At 42.8% G+C, this 22,154-nt stretch overlaps 1 protein-coding gene across 3 annotated transcripts in view; it reads left to right on the top strand.

Moving 5' to 3' along the window:
• The first annotated feature begins 20,230 nt into the window (after positions 1 to 20,230).
• The window catches only part of LOC125924858 (oxygen-regulated protein 1-like), a 97,544-nt gene continuing 95,620 nt past the window's right edge, over positions 20,231 to 22,154 (top strand). For all 3 annotated transcript variants that reach the window (XM_049633685.1, XM_049633684.1, XM_049633686.1), the window contains exons 1-2: positions 20,231 to 20,854; positions 21,678 to 21,849. In XM_049633685.1, the coding sequence (XP_049489642.1) occupies positions 20,231 to 20,854; positions 21,678 to 21,849 (796 nt within the window). The remainder of the gene's footprint in view (positions 20,855 to 21,677; positions 21,850 to 22,154) is intronic.

The following is a 22,154-nucleotide window of genomic DNA, read 5'->3' as shown; positions in this document are numbered from 1 at the left end:
GAAGACTCTCCGTATGGGATGGACTGCCACACTGCTCTGTTGAAAGCGTAGGATCAGTTACCATTCACTTTGAACTTGTGTTTAGTTCACAGTCTCATTGGGAACACTCATATCAGGCAGGGGGCTGGGACTCATATCGGGATTGGACTGAGCTGGTCCAATCAGTGGAGTGCTGACAGCAGTCTCTTTGTCCCCAGCTAAGTGGAGCGTTCACCAAGATCAAGAATAGCAGATTGAAACACAGTCTGGCCCACAACGCTGAGAGTACAGGGAAGGCTGAAGTTCTGGGGCATGCAGGTGTCCAAGGGCTCTCTGTCCCGCTGAGCAGGAGCCAAGTCATTCCTAAACCCCTAGAGAGGATAGGACCACAGATGGTCAGCCTTGGAACTTGTTGGTCTGAGACTGGGGAGGCTAAGTCTACAATTTGTAGCCTCAGTGGTGGCAGTCAGACCGTGTCCATTGGGTATGGACTGGCAATAGAGTCCACTTGACGTCTTCTCTCTCCCTTTACAAGCATTCCACTTTTTCTTGGGAATTCTCTGGTGTGCTTAGAGGGAGATTTTGAAAAACCAAGGGGGACGATGATGATAGATCTCAACTTATTTGATGAATAATAATTCAAACCAGTTTTACAATAAAACAGTATAGACATAGACAAATTTGGCATGATGTTTTTCAGGCAAAATTGAGTTAAATTTCAAACTTCAATTAAAACTCCAGTCTATGATTATGCATTCATTCATTTCATTAGGGGTGCTAGAAGGGAAAGAACAGAAATAGAGAATTCTAAGACAAATCAAGGGCCACTGGAGACACTGTAATGATTATGAAAGTTGTTCATTAAAGATATGTGTACTAAGAATTTAAACTGAATTCAGAAATTTCCATTTTTAGAATGAGTTAAAAAGACCATGCTTGGGTTTAAAAAAATATTCTCTAACAGGAAAGGAAAGTTCTTGATGATAGCATTTGGTGCTAAGGATTAGAATAAAACTGCTATTTGGAGAGAATATCTAAATGTCTTCTTTCTTAAGGTAAAAAATGTCAAGCCAGAGTAAAATTTCAAGGTATTTTTCTCACTTAAAAAAAAGTAACCTACATCTGTCTTCAAATAAATAAATCCTTCTGAATAGTGCACTTGATTCAAGAATGTCTATGTCCTCTAAGCAATAAGGATCCTCCAAATAATTTAAACTAACAGTCTAATCACATGGATAGGTTGAAACTTTCCTGCATCATTGTTTTATGGCAAATTGGTATCTTTAAGCGCCTAAATATTTCCCTGTGGTAGGGTGCTAAGAATCCACCTGGGGACAGGGGGCACCTGGCTGTCTCAGTCGATAAAGCATGGCACTCTTGGGGTGCCTGGGTGGCTCAGTCGGTTAAGCGTCCGACTTCAGCTCAGGTCACGATCTCACGGTCCGCGAGTTCGAGCCCCGCGTCGGGCTCTGGGCTGATGGCTCAGAGCCTGGAGCCTGCTTCCGATTCTGTGTCTCCCTCTCTCTCTGCCCCTCCCCTGTTCATGCTCTGTCTCTCTCTGTCTCAAAAATAAATAAACGTTAAAAAAAAATTAAAAAAAAAAAAGCATGGCACTCTTGGTCTCAGGGTTGTGAGTTTGAGTCCCACATGGGGTGTAGAGATTATTTAAAAATAAAATCTTAAAAAGAAAAGAATACCCCAGGGGAAATTTACCCCACATCACTCTTTTCAGTGGCAGCTTCTAATAACTGACTTGAAATCCCAAGAATTACTTATCAGCTGAGAGAGAAAATTATAAACCTAAGATCTATTTACCTGATTATTCTAAGCAGAAACTTTGCTTTATTGTTTTGCCAAGGTTCTTAGGAATAATTTTGTGTATTGACTTACTTGTCTCTTAAACATAGCTTGGTTATATACGTTTTGAAGATAACTGCACTTTCTTTCACTCATGCTGAAGTTATTCCTTTTTTTGGTGAAATAAAACATATTCCTTACCAGTATTTTGATCACTCTTGAAGACTTTATGGAAGATATGATTTACCCCTGACAGGCACATTTTTTAGAGAAACCCATTTTTTTTTCATTCAGTAAATACTTACCAAATTCTGACGAAGTGATTATAACTCAATAATTTGCCCTGAATTAAAAATAAGTTTTGTCAAACCACAGAAATGATAAGCTATAATTTAGTATGGCCTAAATTCTTGAGATATGTAGAATTCTACTTCAATAATACTATTTTTCTGTAAGACTATAACAGATTTAAGACATTTAAATCAGAATCATTTTGAATTTTATTTATTTATTTATTTATTTATTTATTTTATTTATTTATGAGAGAGAGAGAGAGAGAGAGAGATCACAAGGGGGAAGGGGCAGAGAGAGGGAGAGAGAGGGAATCCGAAGCAGGCTCCGTCCTGTCAACATAGATCCCAATGGGGACAGGGGTGGGGGGGTCGGTTCTTGAACTCACGAACCATGAGATCATGACCTGAGCTGAAGTCAAGAGCTGGATGGTTAATCGACTGAGCCACTCAGGTGCCCCTCATTTTGAATTTTAATTTGGAGTACATTTAGATCAGTTTCATCTGATTAGCCACTAATGGGAATGTGAAATTCCACTGTGATTTGGGTTTTTTCTGTTATCTCAACAGGACGTAGGCTATCTTGTCCATTACAGGCCCTATCCATGTCATAACTATAAATACGTAATTCTAGAGTTTGCTCATTTCATTACATGAGTAATAACATTCACCTTTTTCACACTTCTTTCTCTCAGCGATTCCAAGGCACAGATTACATCCTGTACTTGAATGCTTCTAAAATCTGTTGCTTCTTTTAATCTCTCTCCCAATCTGTAGTGTCGTATTAATAACCGCTGTTTGAACATTATCACCTGCATGTCTTTCAAGGACCTTAACGAAGTTTGTTAAGATGGAATGGATTTATGCAATTCCTGACTTAATATCCTCTCCTCTTATGTTGGCTACTGTTGTTTGTGACCCTGTAATTTTGCCCAGGCGTGAAAAAGTCAAGTTGTCCATTGTAATGAGGCCATAGCAGGCACTCAGTAAGAGTCAACCCTTGCCAATTTTGCCCCACCTGCTTCATACAAGTTTTGCTGAACTGTGCTCTGTGCTGGATTCTTTACTTACAAAAGATTTTCATTTAAAGCATTAAATATATTATCTATCTCCTTGCCTTCTATAATCAACCTATTGTTATGCTATTTTTGGGTCTACCTCTGAAGTTTTGGGGGAATAATTTCCTTCCTTTCTATTCCTGTTTTCATTACTCTAACTCAGGCCCTCAGGAACTCTTGATTTAACTATTTTTAGAGCCACCTCCCTGGTCTGTCATCACCGGCTCCTCCCTCCAAATTATCTGACTTAGCAATGTCAGGGAAGTGTGCAGTCCTGATGAAGTCATTTCCCTGCTCAAAAATCTCAGTGCATTTCCATGTTCTGTAGAAGGGAATAAAAACTCCTTAGCCCGGATTTTTTGATTCTCCACACAGATAGGCTTCAACATTAACTAGAGAACATTACTGCAAGGTGGTAAGGGGCTGTACTATTTACTAACTGCGTGTCCTTTCGTAAATTACTATTCCTTTCTCAACACCAGTATTCCTACCTGAAAAACAGGGACGATAATAGTACATATGTCACAGAGCTATCATGAAGATTCAATAAATAATTCATTTAAAGCATTAAGCATGGTGCCTGTCACAAAATAAGTAATCCATATATATATTTTTAAAGTTTATTTATTTTGAGAGACAGTGCAAGCAGGGGAGGGGCAGTGAGAAAGGAGAGAGAGAATCCCAAGTATGCTCTGTGCTGACCGCATAGAGCCCAATGTGGGGCTTGATCTGATGAACTGTGAGATCATGACCTGAGCTGAAAGCAAGGGTTGGACACTTAACCGACTGAGCCACCCAGGCGCTCCAGTAATCGATACATTATAATATTATTATTACAGAGCTGCTAGATGAGTTGATAAACAGATGTTATTCGTGGAATTTGGTATCCATTCAGTTCTACTCTGTAAGTTTTGCAAATGGGGAAATGAGTCTGCTATGGCCCTGGGAATTATGGCTCCCCACTATTTAGTTCCTGTGTATTTCTAATTAGCAATTATCTCCAGATGAAGGGCTATGCCTGTTATGTTGTATGGAGCACATTAAAACTGTCATCACCACTTGCCTAACAAGATTAGTCATAAAACCCTAAAGTCTACCAATTGGTGAATGGATAAAATATGGTATATTCATGCACCAGAATACAATAAAAAGGAATGATGTACTGATATATGCTGAAACATCACTGAACCTCAAAAACATTATGCTAAATAAAAAAAGCCAGACACAAGAGATTCTATATTGTATGATTCCATTTATATGAAATGTCATGAATAGGCAAATCTATAAGGAAAGAAAGATTACCGGCTGGAGAAATACCGGTAAATGGGGACAAAGTCTTTCCGGGTTGACGGAAATGTGTGAGAATAGTTATACGTTCTTTTATGACATGTGTCACCCATACCACAATCAAGACACAGGACTGTCCAATCACTACAAAGATCTCCCTTGGGCTACCCCTTTATGGTCACACTCACTGTTTCCCAACACCATCCCTGCCCCCTGACAACCATTAATCTGTTCTCTGCCTCCATAATTTTGTCATTTCAAGAATTTTATATAAATGAACTCATACAGTATGTGAGCCCATTTATATTTAATGTAATTTTTGGTATCTTAGGGCTTAAATATGCCACACTATTTTTAAATTTTCTGTTCTGTTTTTTCATTTTTCGATTTTTTCCTTCATGCCTTCTTTTAGAGTTTTTGGAGTTCCATTTTGATTTATCTATATTATTCTTGAGCATATCTCTTTGTGTATGTTAGTGGTTGCTCTAGGTATTACATTATACCTATATAATGATCAATTTACTGAGGTAGACATTTTACCAGTTTAAATGTAGAAAGCTTCGCTCCCTTTAAACTCTCTCATTTATAATTGTTTTAATATTTCCCCTACATACATTGAGAATTATGTAAAGCAATATTATACTTTTTGCTTCAACTGTCAAAAATCATTTAAAAATTTAAGAGAAGGAAAGTCTATATTTACTCATATTTTTGGGTTTAAAAAAACTTTTTTTAACGTTTTATTTATTTTTGAGACAGAGAGAGACAGAGCATGAACGGGGGAGGGTCAGAGAGAGGGAGACACAGAATCTGAAACAGGCTCCAGGCTCTGAGCTGTCAGCACAGAGCCCGACACAGGACTCGAACTCACGGACCGCGAGATCATGACCTGAGCCGAAGTTGGCTGCTTAACCGACTGAGCCACCCAGGCGCCCCATATTTTTGGTCTTTTTAAACAAAGTTTATTTTTGAGAGAGAGAGAGAGAGAGCACGCATGGGAGCGTGCGAGTGGTGGGGAGGGGCAGAGAGGGAGAGAGGCTCAGCATTGTCAGCGCAGAGTCCCCATGCAGGGCTCAAACTCACAAACCATGAGATCATGACCTGAGCTGAAATCAAGAGCCAGACAATTAACTGAGTCACCCGGGCGTCCCTTTGGTCTTTCTGTTGCTCTTTCTTCCTTCCTGATATTCCAAGATTCTTTTTATCATTTCCTTTCTATTAGATAACTTCCTTTATCAATTCTTTTAGAGTAAGTCTGCTGGTGACAAATTCTCTTAGCTTTCCTTCATGTGAGCATGTCTTGATTACCTTTCATTCCTCAAAGATGTTTTCACTGGATCTAGAACTCTGGTTGACAGCTATTTTATTTCAGCATTTGAAAAATGGTTGCAACTTCCTTTTCACTTCTGTGGTTTCTGATGAGAAATCTGCTGTCACTCAAATTGTTTTCCCCTTATAGGTAATGGGTCATTTCTCTATTCTGTTTTCCAAATTTTGTCTTCAGTTTTCTGAAGTTTGATAATGATGTGTCTTTGTGTGAATTTCTTTGAGTTTATTGTCTTTGGGGGCTCAGTTGGCTTCTTGAATCTGCAGTTTGTCTTTTGCACAATTGGGGAAATTTTCAGCCACCATTTCTGGGAATTTTTTTTTTTCCAGGTCTACCTTCTTTCTTTTTTCCTTCTGCAATTCTGATGATCCAAATGTTAGCTCTTTTGTTAAGGCCTAGACTTTTCTGAGGTTCTATTTTTAAAAAACCTATTCTCTCGTTGTTGTTCAGATTGAGTAATTTCTATTGTTCAATCTTCAAGTTCACTGATTCTACTTCTGTCTTTATTGTGCTGATGAGAACATCCATTGGGCTCTTAAATTCTAGTTATTATATATTTTCAGTTCTAGGATTTCCATTTAATTCTTCTTTATGTCTTCTATTTCACTGCCAAGGCTTTTTATTTTTTGTTTCAAGGTGTTTGTCATTACTTATTGAAGCATTTTTATAATGGCTGCTTTAAAATTATTGTCAGATAATCCCAACTTTTTTGTCATGTTGGTGTTGGCATTTTTGATGTCTTTTTCAGTCAAGGTCAGATTTTCTTGGTTCTTGGTATGAATAATGATTTTTTTTTAATTGTACCCTAGATATTTTGGGTATTATGCTATGAGACTGTGGATTCTGTTTAAAACTTGTTTTAGCAGATCTTCTTTGACACAGTGCTTCCAGGAGAAAGGGAGTACCCCTCTTTACTGTCAGGTGTGGATGGAAGTTCAGGTTTCCCACATTGCCTCATTTGGCATCCTGGGGAAGGGGGACCTTGTTACTTCTGGGTAGATGTGGATTTAAGTAGCGTAGGAAGTTTAAAGTGATGTCAGGTGTCTTTATGTAAGTGTAAATACATTTTAAATACCATCAAATCTGTGATCCAGAATGTCAAATTATAGCTTGTGGATTTCAGGTTTCCTGTGTGGTCTCACTGACCAGTGGGGAGAGGTGGCCTCACTACTACCAAATAGTGGTGAAAGCTTTGGCTTTCTTTTGGGTTCCTTCTGCTACCTCCTCTGACACTGCAAGGAGGGGAGCAGTGTGGATTCATTACTGCCAGTGGGGATGGAAGTGCTGAGTCGCTACTTGGTCTTCACTGATGTCATCTCAGCATGGGAAAGGGAGAGATGCCACCATGAAGGTGGAGAAGAAGAGAAGTCAAAACTCTTCAAGGCAGATGGAGGTATCTTTTTCTCCATGGTGTTCGGCTGTGGTTGAAGATATTGTTTCTTCCTTGCTAGGGTTGCCCTTTTCCTAGACCTTTGGCTAGAGAGAGCTGGCTTCTATTGGGCCATTTTTAAATCTGATTCCATTGGTGTTTCTGAGTTGCTGGCTTCTCTAGTACCCAGTCTAGATGCATGAGGCAAAAAGACAACCCAGGGAATAGACTGCCATATCATTCCTTGTGTCCTAAGATTCCTAGTCCTTCTGCCTCCTTCTCTGTATTTATTTTATATATAATGTCCAAGGTTTTTAGTTTTACTTAGCAAGAGGAATTAGAAGTGGTCTTTTATTAAAATCCTGTAGATCCTTGAGATTCTGTTCATGTAAAAAAATCCATTTTCTTTTTATTGTTCAAGTTGAGTAATTTCTATTGTTCCACCTTTAAGTTCACTGATTCTTCATGTCTTCTCCATGGTCTGTTGAGACCATATACTCAGCTCTTAAATTTCAGGTATTATATATTTTCAGATCTAAGATTTCCATTTGGTTCCTCTTTATATCTTCTATTTCTTTGCCAAGGCTTTCTTGGTCTGGATAATAAATTTTTATCAACTAATCTGACCATTTTGTTTTGCCACTCTGCTTTATAATGTAGGAGTATTGATTTGCAGGACCTATAAGGAACTTATATAATGGCCAGACAAGCAAGTAATGGGGTTTATCAAAGATACACCCTCTTCATTGTAAAAAAAGTTAAGCTTTGAAATCCCATCATAAGAAAGCAAGGTAAACAGAAAGAAAACCAAAAGTATTTTCAACATGTAGATAGGTGTAATTTTTTTCTCCGAAAAAGAAATGATTTCACCAACAACTTACACATTTTTGTTCATAGAAGTACAGTCCACAAGAACCTGAGACTGGTAACAACCCAAATGCCCTTTAACCAGTGAATGAATAAGGAAAATAAAACAAATTTTAAAAATCCATAAAATGAATTACAGTTTGGCAATAACCAGGAATGAGGTACTGATACATGCTATAACATGGATGAAACTTAAGAACTATGCTAAACTACGCTAAATGAAAGAAGCCACGCATCACTAAAGACCACATATTATATGATTCCATTTATATGAAATTTCCAGAATATGCAATTAGAGACAGAAAGAGATTCCTGGTTGTCTCTGGCTGGTGTGCGGGTGGTTGGATGCGTACAAAGTTTCTGGGGTGTTCTAAAATTAGAATGTTCTAAATATTCTCAAACTATATTATGGTGATGGTTGCACAACTCTGTGAATATCTCATTGAATCATCCACTTTAAATGGATTAATTTCATGGTATATAAATTATAACTCAAGAAAGCTGTTTAAAAGTAGAGAGAACCACGGTGGGGTGTTCAATGGACGTGTGTGGGAAGCTTTGTGCCCTCTGCTGCCTAAGGAAAGGGTAAATGACTTGGCTGTGAGAACAGCATGGGGTGGTTTTGCATATACACTGACCATGATTCCATTTTTATGAAAGGTCCGGGACAGGCAAATCCTATTAAAAAATGGTGGAAAATAACAGGGGGAATCTAGTGAAAATTAGAAGTTTTAACTATAGTTACTAGGCTAATAGCAAATATCATGACAACAATAATCCACGTATACTGAAATCTCTGTTTTTAGTTCTTCTCTCTCTGTTATGATCGTTTTGGTCAGATCTCCGGCAGCAACCTTCTCTTGTTCTTTTATTTGGGCTGAATCCCTCCATCTTGGCATTTGGTCCAAGTCTCTGCCTTCTTCCGTGTGTTTGAAAAGTCCTTTATGTTTCCTGCTCCTGAGAGTAATAGCTTTCTGAAGAAGAGGTCACGTGGTGCCCAGGGCCTGGAGCTTCACGGAGTGTCTGCTTCAGCTCTGCTGTTGTTGGCTGCTCCATCCTTCGGGCCAGTCGTCTGCAGAGGCTCTCCTTGCCTGCAGTGGGCAGTTTTTCGACCTCGGCCAGAGCGGGGCGGATTTCGCCGACTTGTGCTCTGCTCTGCTTGTTAAGTGAGACCCGATACCACTTCCACTAGGCTGGAGGCTGTGCGGAGCCCTCGGGTCAGGAGACGTGCTGTGGTCGGGGTTTCTGCTGGTCTCCTGGGGGAAAGCACCCGTCACCCCGGGACCGAGGTTAGCTTGACCGAGAAGGGCAGCACCACCAGAGTGTAGGGGTGCGGGGCCTGGTGTGAGCAGGCTAGGCAGCCAGTGCTGGGGCAGAGCTGCTTTCTGCAGGTGGCTCTGTGTTGACGCTGAGGGAGGGGCCGGGGAGAGAAATGGCTCCTGCTGGCTCTCCTTTGTCCCCAGAGAGGCGTCTGTGGTGAACACTGACTCTCAGGGCCTCCTCCAAGAAGAGAGCATTATCTCCCGTCTGGGTGCCCCAGGCGTTCTTCAGCTCACAGTTTCCAAGGCAGTCTGCCCCCACTCCTCCCTCCCCACCTCTGCCCCCTCCACCCCCTCCCCTGGGGCTGTGTGCCAGGCTCCTCCCCAGGAGCAGGGCAGTGCCCTCAGTGCTCTTTCTCAGCTGAGCCCGCTGACCTTTAAAACTCGTCTTCTAGCCCCGCTGGGCTGGTCGAGAGAAATCTGGAATATCAGCACCTCTTGTTTTCACAGCCAATGGCTTTGGGGAACTGTTCTCGTGTCTGATCCCCTGTACCTGTGTATTCTTCTCTCTCTCTCTCTCTCTCTCTCTCTCTGCCTTTTCTCTGCAACCAGGGCTTTCTCCCCTCCACAGCACCTGTGACCAGTTTCTCCCCCAAACCATGTTTCTGTACTAATTGCCTTCTTCTGTGCGGCTTTTTCCTCCTTTTAGTTGTGGTTTGTTTTGTTAGTGTTCAGGTTCATTCCTGGGATATTTAGAATGATTTGATAGTTGTCTAGTTGTGTTTGAGGGACGACAGGAGCCTAGGGTTCTGCTATGCCATCATCTTAGCCCCGCCTTCCTATACCACATCCGTGTATACTGAAATCTTTGCTAGTTAATCTCTTTCTTCCAAGAAGCATTCCATACGACATCTTGTTTAGTAAAGCCTATCCGGGCCGAGTTTGTTTTCCCATTAGGCGCTAAGCATCATGAGGACAGAAGCTGGGCCTGTCTTATCTATTGTCCCGTTGCAGGATCCAACACCAGAGATCAGGCTGTTTTGCTTAGTCTTGCGGGACTCTAGGTTGCAGACAGGCATGCTGAGGTGTGGGAAAAGCTCTGTAGGTGGGCCCAGCAATGCCCAGATTCAGCAAGGCTCGGTACAGGCGGTAAGCTGTGATGGGTATATGTCAGGGAAAATCAAGGGTACAGACCAAGAAATGGTCCTGTCCTATCAGATCATAGCAGGTTAGTGCTGCGCAGTGTGAGTCAGCCTCTATCATGCTGCTTGATAAGTCTTCCCATATACACAGTTGTTTTCTGAATAGGCTAGCCTTTAATGCCTGCTTCCAAAAGGGGGGAAAGGGAAAAAGGGGGGGGGGAATCACAGGTGCTGTCCCTTTAAATCCCGTTAGCTACTTCAGGCAGTGGGAGTTGCAACCATTGCCACCCACCTCTGTATGTGCCCCCATGACCAGGAGCAGTAATTAGGAATTAGAACACAGAATGCCAGTATTTGGAGGACAAGGTCGTTCTTACTCACCCTGGCTCCCACAAGCTGCTTCAGGAATGCAGGCTCTTTTCCCCATAGTTGCCTGCCCCAGGGCTGGTGGAGGAGAGATAAGTGGCGACTACCATGCCAGTGGCTGAAATAGACCAAACTTGACCACAGTTTTAGCAGCCAAGCCTTCTGGAAGCTGCGAGCATTCACATAGCCTCCCGAGTTCCAAAAGAGTTGCTTCAGAGTTTCTGCCGATGCAAGTGCTTTCCAGGTATTCCGAGCCCTAGCACTTTCTACCACACCATTTCCCCACCGCCTACCCCTGTGTTTAACTTCAGTTCTTAACACAATATCCAAATCATCAAAGTAAGTATTTTAGAGTAATCTTGGAAACTACTCCTCTTCTCAAAACCCTCCTTTGGTTTCTCATCTCGCTTCAAAGTCTTTACTAAAGGGCGCAGGGCCTTACGTAGCTTGGTGTCCTGCCACTCACTGTAGGCACCCTGACCTTTCTATCACCTCCCAAGTACCTCACATACTTCCCACACACTCTTGACTCAGGACCTTTGCACGTACATCCTCCGCTAGAAACGCTCATCTCTCGGATGCCTAATGCCCCTTCCCCTCACTGCTTCCAGGTATCTGCCCACACATCACCTTCTCACGGAGGCCTTCTCTGACCTCCAGCACTGCTACTTGGTTTCATGTTTCTTCATAGCACCTAGCATCGTGTGACATGCTGTCCACTTGTTCACGATTCGTTTCTGCTGGATAACATAAACTCCACGAAAGCAGAGATATTTTCTGTTGCATTCGTTGCTGTGTGTGCCTGGTGCACAACGTGTGCATTAAATGTCTGTAGAATGAATGAATGAACAAATACACGAGGGAAGTTGTGTGACAAACCCCAAGTCTGCAGGGCAGTGCTGCTGTGGGCTGAATTATGCGCCTCCAAAATTTGTGTCTTGAAGCCCTAACCCTGCAACGTGATGCAATTTGGAGATGGGGCCCTTGGGAAGTAATCAGGTCATGAGGGAGGGACCCTCATAGGGATTAGTGCCCTTCTAAGAAAAGACACGGGAGAGCTCTCTCAGGTAAGCATGAGCACTTGCACTCTCCTTGCCCCCTAGCTGTGTGAGGACACGGTAAGAAGCTGGCCGTCTGCAAACCAGGAACCAGACTGACTGGTACTTTGACCTTGGACTTCCCAGTTTCCAGAACGGTCAGAAATCAATGTCTGTTGTTCAAGCCACCCGGTTTGTAGTATCCTGTTACAGCAGCCTGAGAAGACAGGTTGCCTAAGACAGATGCCAGTGTCATAGTCGGGGAGACGTTTGATGTGAGGGATGGTTTCCAAGACAGAGACCTCTCAGGTTCGACATCCAGCAACGTAACTTCATCAGAATGGACCATACTCAGACTTCCATTTGGGTTGGATGGAAATGACAAAGGGCGTGTTCCATGCTAACTGTACAAAATGATGATGCATCCTGATTAAATCTGGTATCTGCCCTGGGTTCGTTGGGCCTGCCTGGAGAGGTAAATTCTAGCAGTTAAGATGAGGGAGGGTTCTTCAGACATCGATCTCTCTATAACCTACTGTATTAAACACAAGCAGAGGAGCATTCCTTTAGTAGACATTTATCGATTGTCTACCGTGTACAAGGCACTGAGTTATTTCTGGAAATTCTGAGGCGATAGATAAGTTGCACTTCTGGTGCTTAATGAGCTTACTAAGAAATCACCAGTTGTGGGGCAGTATGAAATGTGCAAGAGTGTGTATTTTTACAAATAAGAGATTACAGTGGAGGGTATCTATTTCAGCAGGGAATGTTCACGTAGTGGGAAGGCAAGGGGTTCATGAGAAGTTTCTGAGGTGAACTGAGTATTGGAGGAAGAGAGGCAAAGGTGGATGGTGATGGAGGGCAGGGAGTTTGGGCTACGAGAAGGCATTCCAGGTGAAAGAAACAGTAGGCCCAAAAGTTTGAGCCACATTTAAAAAGCATCAAATAATTCAATCCAGAGTCAGACACGTGGGTTGAGATGAGACTGGAAAGGTAAGCTGGTCAGATCATAAATGGGGTGGCGGGGCAGGGTGTGGGGTGTTTGGGCAAAGGCTGCAAGGACCGTGAGAGTGTTTAAAAAGATTAACATGGAAAAAATAATTTCCATTAATTATTAGGACATTTAGGCACTCTCTGCCAAACACATGTATTATCCTAGTTAATCCTCACGATGAGCCTATAAGGGATTTCCTCACATTTCATGGCCAGGAAACAGGCAGAGGAGAAACTAAGTCAATGGCCTGAGACCACAAAGCTAGGGGGAAGGAGGAGACAGGAGGTGAACTGAAGTCTGACTAACTTCAAAGCACGTATGCTCAACCACTGTGGACTGCAGTCCCTGGGATCTGGCTTCTCTGCCAGTGGTGACCACGTAGAATGGAACGGAGTCCACGTATGTCAGACAGGTCACCTCAGATATCGTGGCCACTGAAGCCATTAGCAGGGAAGAACCTTAAAGTGAGCTGTGTCATAGAGGCTTCTGGCATTTCTTAGACTCCTTATAATCAAAGTGTGGTGGAATGCCAGCAGCCACCGGCATCAGCGGATCAGAAATGCAGACTCGCGGGTCCCACCCCAGACCTACTGAGTCAGACGCTACGGTTTAGCAACATCCCCAGGGGATTCATTTGCAACTTCAAGCTTGAGGAAGAATGATGTAGACTTTCCACACTGGCGTCTGCCAGAGACAAGTGCCATGGGAAAGAGCACGGTGGCACGATTGGGCAACAGGTGCACTTAGTCCCTCTTCCCAACTGGAGTCGTGGGAATGCGGCATGTGCCATGGGAGATGCTTAGAAAAGGAGAGCTCCTTTGTGCTGATGTATGAAATTCTACTTTTCCTAAAAGTGCCCGGAAGAAGTTCTTTAGTTGACATTTTTTCATTGTTCATTAGAACCGATGGATGTGAATTGTTTATCAGATGTGGGTTGTAGGATTCAAAATAATGTCAACAGAAATGCCTCATTAGTCTAACTATTTCAGGGCTGGTTATATCTAACTCTAAACTTTGTAAATGTGCACTTCAATTTGGAGCTAGTAATGACGCCATCCATGCCTATTTCTACCCTGTAAACATAAATTTCTTTATTGAGTCAATAGGCATGTCTTTGTGTGAATAGTGATGATTATAAATGGACGTTTGTATCAAAGTCAGACATTATCGTTTCTCGTATCTACCCCTCCCTCCCAACTTCTTTCCTAACCTCCCTCCATCTTTCCTTCCTGCACTTGGTGACTCTTTCTCCTCCCTCCCTTACTCTTTTTTACTTTTTAATAGCTGACTTCTTATGAAGTCAGTATTTACCAGGCAGAGCGTGCCATTTCATAATCTTTTTCCTTTTGTGATCTGTTTGGAGACAACATTCGAGAGCACATGTTTGAACCTGATCCTTTTTTCCTGGAGGACTGCTTACCTTGTTTTTGTGGTTCAGAGCAGAGGCAGGAAGCTTGGAAAGAAATCTGATTAGGTGAGGTATCTTCAAATCAGATTAGACTACAGGTAGCCATTAGAGGCAGCAGGTGCATCTGGGGACCTCGTGTGTGACAAAGTCTTGCAACTTGCTCAAATCCCATCATGATTAAGCAAAGCAGAAGAGTGCTGTGTATGCAGAAGCATAAAATCACTTTGAGTGGTGCCTCTCTTATTTGTCTTGTGTTAGGCTGAGTAGCCAAATTGTTCACACAGCCATTTTCATTAGAACTACATTGATGCAGTGATAAACAGGAATGCTTAAATGACTACCATGAACAAACACTGACTTGGAATACTTATCAAAGAATGATAAAATGTCAAACGACTTCATTTTTAGCAGCATAACAGCCTTTTCTCTTTAACATAAATAAATGGGAACTTAAGGCTGTCTGAGACAGAAAAGCTTATGAATTGGCGATCTTCTCCTGAGAATGAGACTGGGTAAGCAAGACACTGCCAGAAAAACTCTTAATTAGGAAGGCTTCAGAGCTGTGCCGCACACCAGGAACTAGTTTGTTTCTGGCTGTGGTCCCCTTAAGGTAAATTCTGTCTGGTGATTAGCATCACCTTGGATTAAATTAATTGGCTGTATTCAATCCCTGAGTGGATACACTAAAAATAAATCCAAAGACATTAGTTTCCTTGCACGAAATGAGCAGGTTACCTATCCAGTAACCTTACATGAATTATACAAACAACTTAAGACATTTTTTTCTTTAAAAGGGAAGCTTCAAGTTGTGGTAAGTACAAAACTATTTGCGTCTTTATTTTGAAAACAATCTGTGTTTAGCTAGTTGTATTTTATTTTCCATCTTATATCTAGATTACATATGTGTTCCATCTTTAGCCGTTAGAAAAAAGGAATCAATCTTGCTAATAATCATTACTTTTTATCCAAACATGCCAGAAACCTTCACAATATGCCAATACTGAAGTAGGAGAGAACTTCAGTATCAGGAAATCAAGAAAGTCTAGTATATTCAAACGGGGGTAGAGTTTTGTTCTTTGTTTTTTCTGATTACAAAGGCACTATTTACTCATTGGAGGAATCTGTGCAATCCATTAAAGAAGGAAGTTACTTTTTTTTTTAAAGAGTTTTTAAAAAAAAATTTTTTTTTAACGTTTATTTATTTTTGAGAGAGAGACAGAGCATGAACGGGGGAGGGTCAGAGAGAGGGAGACACAGAATCTGAAGCAGGCTCCAGGCCCCGAGCTGTCAGCACAGAGCCCGATGCGGGGCTCGAACTCACGGACCTCGAGATCATGACCTGAGCCGAAGTCGGCCGCTCAACCGACTGAGCCACCCAGGCGCCCCAGAAGGAAGTTACTTTTAATTCACCAATGCTTATGATCACCATAGGGGATAATTGGTGTATTTCCTTTTTGAACTCCCACCCCCAACCCCACCTCACAGAATTATGATAATCTGTGTAATGAACTAATTTTTCATGTAATGTCAAATCTCTGAATTGCCACAGAACTGACCGTATGACTATACTAATATTCTTATTTTGTTGTCTACTTCCCTCTTCTTTCTGAATTGCCTGAATTCCTAGTGTGTTGTACATTAAATTTAAGATATAATTAGTGAAATGACACACGTACAGCTTATAGGTGTCTAATTTGCTTTATCAAGTGAATGGTGGTGGGGCAGGCACAGCCCTCTTGGTAGAGCAACTATTTAGCTCTGGGCAGTACAGATATTGAGAGCAACGACGGCACAGGGAGGCATAACCATGGGTGAGCCCAGTGAACCAAAAGGTGTTGAAAACATCTGCTTGATCTTTAAAAGCAATACAAGTATTCACGATCATTCCACAGTCTGACTTTCGGCAACGAAGAGAACACAGAGCGGAGGGGAAGATATTAGCAGCGGGCTGTCGAGCCACTGGAAGCCCATTGCACTATAACGTGGACTGCAGGGAGATTTTGTTAGCCAGGTCCTCTAGGAAAGTAGGAATCTATTTTCCTCTTGGTACATCTTTGCACTGGCCTAACCTGCTGGGAGAAGAATCAGACCACTTCAGGCTACTTTGATTCCAGATATCCCCTAAGTATATTACTGCCTTATCCCAACTTCAGTGGGTGTAGAATAAACCTTACCATTTAACAAGTATAGAAAGGAATACTTTAAAATTTTCATTCACATTCTGATTGGTTTTTAAGGCTGATTAAGAAAGGTGCACATTTGGGACACTTAGGTGGCTCAGTCAGTTGAGCATCCAACGTCAGCCCAGGGTTGTGATCTCCCGGTTCACGGGTTTGAGCCCCGCTCAAAGCCTGGAGCCTGCTTCGGATTCTGTGTCGCCCTCTCTCTCTGTCCTTCCACAACTTGTGCTCTCTCTCTCTCTCTCTCTCAAAAATAAATAAACATTAACAAGATTTTTTTTTTTTTTTTAAAAAAAAGGTGCACCCGTGTCTTTGGCGGAAGCTGCACTGATCCCTGCCATCTTCCTGCAGGGCATCTCCACCACTGTGCCTCTGGCATCTCAGCTTCACACAGGCTCTCCTGTGGAAGCTGCCATTCCTTCCCACCCTCAGTGCCACTCCCACAGGCTGGGCTACCAATCCCTTCTTCATATTCTCATGACGCCCTGCTCCTCCTTTATTGTGCTAGTCATTTCTCTGTGAATTTCCCAGGGAAATTGTAGAAGATACATAGGATTATGTCAAGGCAGAGGCTGAAGCATTTCCTCTGGAAAGAATCTGGCTTGTACTTTCTTCCCCAATAATGATAATGCTGTCCACAGATCCTTTAATTCAATGATAACACTGAATCTTTTTTTTTTTAATTTTTTTTAATGTTTTTATTTATTTTTGAGACAGAGAGAGACAGAGCATGAGCAGGGGAGGGGCAGAGAGAGAGGGAGACACAGAACGTGAAACAGGCTCCAGGCCCCGAGCTGTCAGCACAGAGCCCGACGCGGGGCTCGAACTCATGGACTGTAGATCATGACCTGAGCCGAAGTCAGAAGCCCAACCGACCGAGCCACCCAGGTGCCCCATATAACACTGAATCTTTATCATGTTCTGTGTTACACACACAATGCCCACCTTACTGTAGACTCTTAAACCTCACCTGCATGTATACAAAATCTCACCATTACAAAACTTCCCCGCTGACTTCTAGGCATCCCGAGAGATCCTCTTACATGCCATGAGGACCATCTGGATTTATATTTTATTTGTTTTTTCTACAGTCTCCTCCTCAAGAAGCCTGGCAGCCGTCCTGCTACAGGTTCTTTTTCTACAAGTGCTCATTCACTCCTGGGCATATGGCATTTTCACAGGACATGGTACCCTCAGCTTCTTCCCTTCATGCATCAGGTTTATAACCAGTGCTCAGGGTTGGGCAGCAGTAGGGTAGCACAGTGGGGGCCACCTTTTCCCTCCAACTGTCCTCGTGTTCTATGTTCTCCTTCCTGGTGCCAGCACAAAATCTCCGTTCTTTTATTTGAGCCACAAAACAAAACAAAACAAAACAAAACAGAAGGAAACAAAAACCAAAGCCACCCCCCAAACAACCCCCTTAGCCTATCAGCTTACATAACGGTGTCCTAACTTGATTATCAGGTCAACAGCTCTCCAAGTAGTGCAAACCAGCAGAAGACTATTGCAATTAAAAGTCTCACTATGGGGCGCCTGGGTGGCTCCATCGGTTAAGTGTCTAAGACTTCGGCTCAGGTCATGATCTCAAGGTTCTTGAGTTCGAGCCCTGCATCGGGCTCTGTGCTGACAGCTCAGAGGCTGGAGCCTTCTTCAGATTCTGTGTCTCCCTCTCTCTCTGCCCCTCCCTCACTCGCACTCTGTCTCTCTCAAAAATAAATAAACGTTAAAAAAATTAAAAAAAAAATCTCACTATACACTTATAGATAAATACAGTTTTCCAAAATTAAGTGGAAAATGTGTTTCAAACACTATTTTTTTTTTAATTTTTTTTAACGTTTATTTATTTTTGAGACAGAGAGAGACAGAGCATGAACGGGGAGGGGCAGAGAGAGAGGGAGACACAGAACCGGAAGCAGGCTCCAGGCTCTGAGCCATCAGCCCAGAGCCCGATGCGGGGCTCGAACTCACAGACCGCAAGATCGTGACCTGAGCTGAAGTCGGCGCTTAACCGACTGAGCCACCCAGGCGCCCCTCAAACACTATTAATGTAAACTATTTTAAAATGAATATGTAAGTACACCAACCTAAAAAGTTACTGGAGGCAGAATTCTGAAGTCTTTTATATAAATACGGTAAGAATTTATCTCTGATAGTTAGTGAGGGCATGGAGATTTAGTAGCACCCCAAGGTCAGTGCACAGCTTATCAGCTGAGGATAAGAAGAGGTGCAGTTTTGCTGACTCCATCACAAAGGTGGATTCTCCAGCTCTGGGAGCACATGCCTGCCACATCCTTCATTGTCTTAAGTACTATAATTACTGTAAACTGCTTAGGGAGGGAGTAGGGGGCACATATGTAACTTCCAGGCTGATCTCGGAGTTTATTTTCCTAAATAACACATCAATAAAATTTGTAAGTCGTCCTGGGGATATGTGAAGAATCAGACAACAGTTTGCAAACATTTAAGTAGGTGATTTGGGTCAAATTTATAGCTGATTTATAATGACAAACATGCCTTTTTCATCTCTGTAATACTGACCACTTATATTTAGTTTGTTCAATTTGTCTTTACGGCTGCAGGCCTGTCAAAAGATACTAATAATTATATTGATTTAAAACAACAGAAAAGAGGGGCGCCTGGGTGGTTCAGTCAGTTAAGCGTCTGACTTCGGCTCAGGTCACGATCTCACAGTTCGTGAGTTCGAGCCCCGCGTCGGGCATCTGTGCTGACAGCTCAGAGCCTGGAGCCTGCCTCAGATTCTGTGTCTCCCCTTCTCCCTGCCCCTACCCCAACTCATGCTCTGTCTCTCTCTGTCTCAGAAATAAATAAACACTAAAACAACAGAAAACAGCCACACAAACAGTGTGACAAATGAGAAAGGAACCCAGAAACAGATACACCCTTCCCTGAGCTGCTCAACTGTCAGTCAGACTCTGGCTTCACTTGGAAAGTAGAGACAAAAACCTCAGTGACTGGCTGAAAAGGGCTTTTAAATTCCCTCCTAAAGTTTTAATTTTAGAACCACCGATGGGAGCAGTCCCTAGATCGCATCATTTTTAGCAACTCATAGCAAAGCTGCCCTGTAGTAAGAAATATTTGTTTAGTGCAGAGTTTCCAAAAGTAGATTAATGGTGTGTTACATATTTTCCCTGCATTTTTTATATCTGTAATGGAAACATTTTACATTATCTTAAAATGGCCCCCATTTAAGGATTCACATGATTCATTTCTTCTAGAATTTAATGTCAAGAAACATTTTCCTCTAGGTGAACTCATCTGGTTGTATGCAATAATTTGAGCTTGATAAACTTTTCCTGTCTCCCCCTTTTTCCTGGCAGTCAAGGAAAAAAACCCCCAAATACATCTATCGTATAACAAATACATATGTGTGTATGTATGTATGTGTGTGTGTGTGTCTACACACACACACACACACACACACACACACACACTGGAAATGGCATGGCATATATATTTTATAAACGGCTTCTTCACTTAGTAATAAATTATGATCATTTTTTATGCCAATAAACATAAAGTCATTTTTAATGGTTGTACAGCTGTCCATTGCATGGCTGTATATATAATTTATTTAACGACACCCCTATTGGTGTCTTTAGATTGTTTTCATCTTTAAATTACACATATCCTTATTTAAGTGTTTTACTTGTGTCTTTTTATTGTAAGCCCCTTACAAGTTATCATTCAAAATAGGCAGGAATAATGAATGAATACATGGATTCTTGAAATCCTAGGAACAGCCTAGATACCTACAACTATAATTAGATTACATTTGAATTATCATGTATCGTTTATGGTGTTGTCACTGTCGAGATGAATAATTTTTTCCCTTTCGAGGTCTCGGCCAAAATGAGCGAAACTTCTTCCACTAGTTTTTCCGTGATTCATCCAACCTCTTCTGAAGGTCAAGGTCCTTCTCCTCGCCATTTGAGCGTCATGCATCCTGTTGTGGCCAAAAAGATCAGCTTCTACAAAAGCGGAGACCCGCAATTCGGTGGGGTCAGTGTGGTGGTCAACCCTCGTTCCTTTAAGACATTTGATGCTTTGCTGGATAACCTGTCAAGGAAGGTGCCCTTACCTTTCGGGGTGAGGAACATCAGCACCCCTCGGGGAAGGCACAGCATCACACGCCTGGAGGAGCTGGAGGACGGCGAATCGTACCTGTGCTCCCACCGGAGGAAGGTGCAGCCGGTGGACCTCGACAAGGCCCGCCGGCGCCCGCGACCCTGGTACAGCAGCCGGGCCATCAGCACGCACGCGCACAGCTCCCCACCCACGGCGCCCGCCGCCGCCGCTCCCGGCATGCTACGCGCGCCGCGGAGGCTCGTGGTCTTTAAAAATGGCGACCCGAAGACGAGGCGCACGGTCGTTCTGAACCGAAGGGTTACCCAGAGCTTCCAGGCCTTCCTGCAGCACTTGATGGAGGTCATGCGGTTCCCGGTGACCAAGCTGTACGCCACGGACGGAAGGAAGGTGAGTGTTCAGGTGCTTCTCACGTCTGAGCTCCCGCCGTGTGGGACGTGGAAGGAGGCCCTGGAGAAGGAAGGCTTCTTGTGCCTGTGTGTGTATTCCCATCCTCGCGGGGTGGCGGGGGCTCACCTGGGTGGGTGGCCCCGTCGTTCTCTGGTCGGAATCCGAATCACTGCATTTCAGATTGGAATCTGAAATCGCTGCATTTCACCTGCAGCTGACAGCATGTTCCCCAGGCCCTTTTCTCAGCTGGCTCAAGGAAGACCTTTGGCTACAGCTGGATATTTTGGTGGGGAATGCAGAGGCAGTACTGCATACCTTTGAAAGGTTTCTTTGGTGGGGCGCCTGGGTGGCTCAGTGGGTTAAGCTTCTGACTCTTGGTTTCAACTCAGGTCGCGATCTCACGGTTTTGTGAGTGAGCCCCACACCAGGCTGTGTACTGCAGGGTGGAGCCTGCTTGGGGTTCTCTTTCTCTCCTTACCTCTCTCAGCCCCTCCTCTGCTCTCTCTCTCTCAGGGTAAAGAAATAAACTTAAAAAATAAAAAAAAAAAACTAAAATAAATAAAAGTCTTTAGTTATAGCAGAAGACCAGAAGACCGATATCTTCAGCTAGTATGCTGGCTCAATAGGATGTTGATTTAACCACCTTCACCTTGATACTTGGTAACTTTGTATACAGTATTGATGCCTAAGGAATGCTTGGTGATTATCTCTTTCAAGCCCTAAAGGCTGTTGAATTGATCCCTTCTGCTAGAAAATGACCATATGAAAAGAACAGAATTTCATGTTGCTCATGTAAGGACCTTAACTCTTTGGTTTCTTCTAGGTTCCCAGTCTCCAGGCTGTGATCCTGAGCTCTGGAGCTGTGGTGGCAGCAGGAAGGGAGCCGTTTAAACCTGGAAATTATGACATCCAGAAGTATTTGCTTTCTTCAAGATTACCAGGGGCCTCTCATCATGTGTATACCAAGGGAACTGCTAGGTCAGAAAGAAGAAAGAGTAAGTCACTTAAATATGTAGCCCTTATTTTTAGCCCTGAAGTGTGTGTGTGTGTGTGTGTGTGTGTGTGTGTGTATATGTGTGTGTGTGTGTGTGTGTGTGTGTGTGTGTGTTTTAGCCACAATATTAAAAAAAATCCATGCTTAAGTGGCCAATTTCCTTCATCACATGAGAGAAAATGAGGGGCTCAAAAACATTCTAAACTGGAATTGGTCATATGAATAGTTGGAAAGAGTCATAGAGATTGTATGATTCTTTTTTAGATTTTCCCAAATCGATCAATGATATATTTGTTTAAATTGATG

The sequence above is a fragment of the Panthera uncia genome, chromosome F2 (assembly GCF_023721935.1).
Source record: "Panthera uncia isolate 11264 chromosome F2, Puncia_PCG_1.0, whole genome shotgun sequence".
NCBI classification, from domain to species: Eukaryota; Metazoa; Chordata; class Mammalia; order Carnivora; family Felidae; genus Panthera; species Panthera uncia.
Note: the sequence above shows the minus strand (reverse complement) of the source record. Positions and strands in the feature narration are given on the sequence as shown.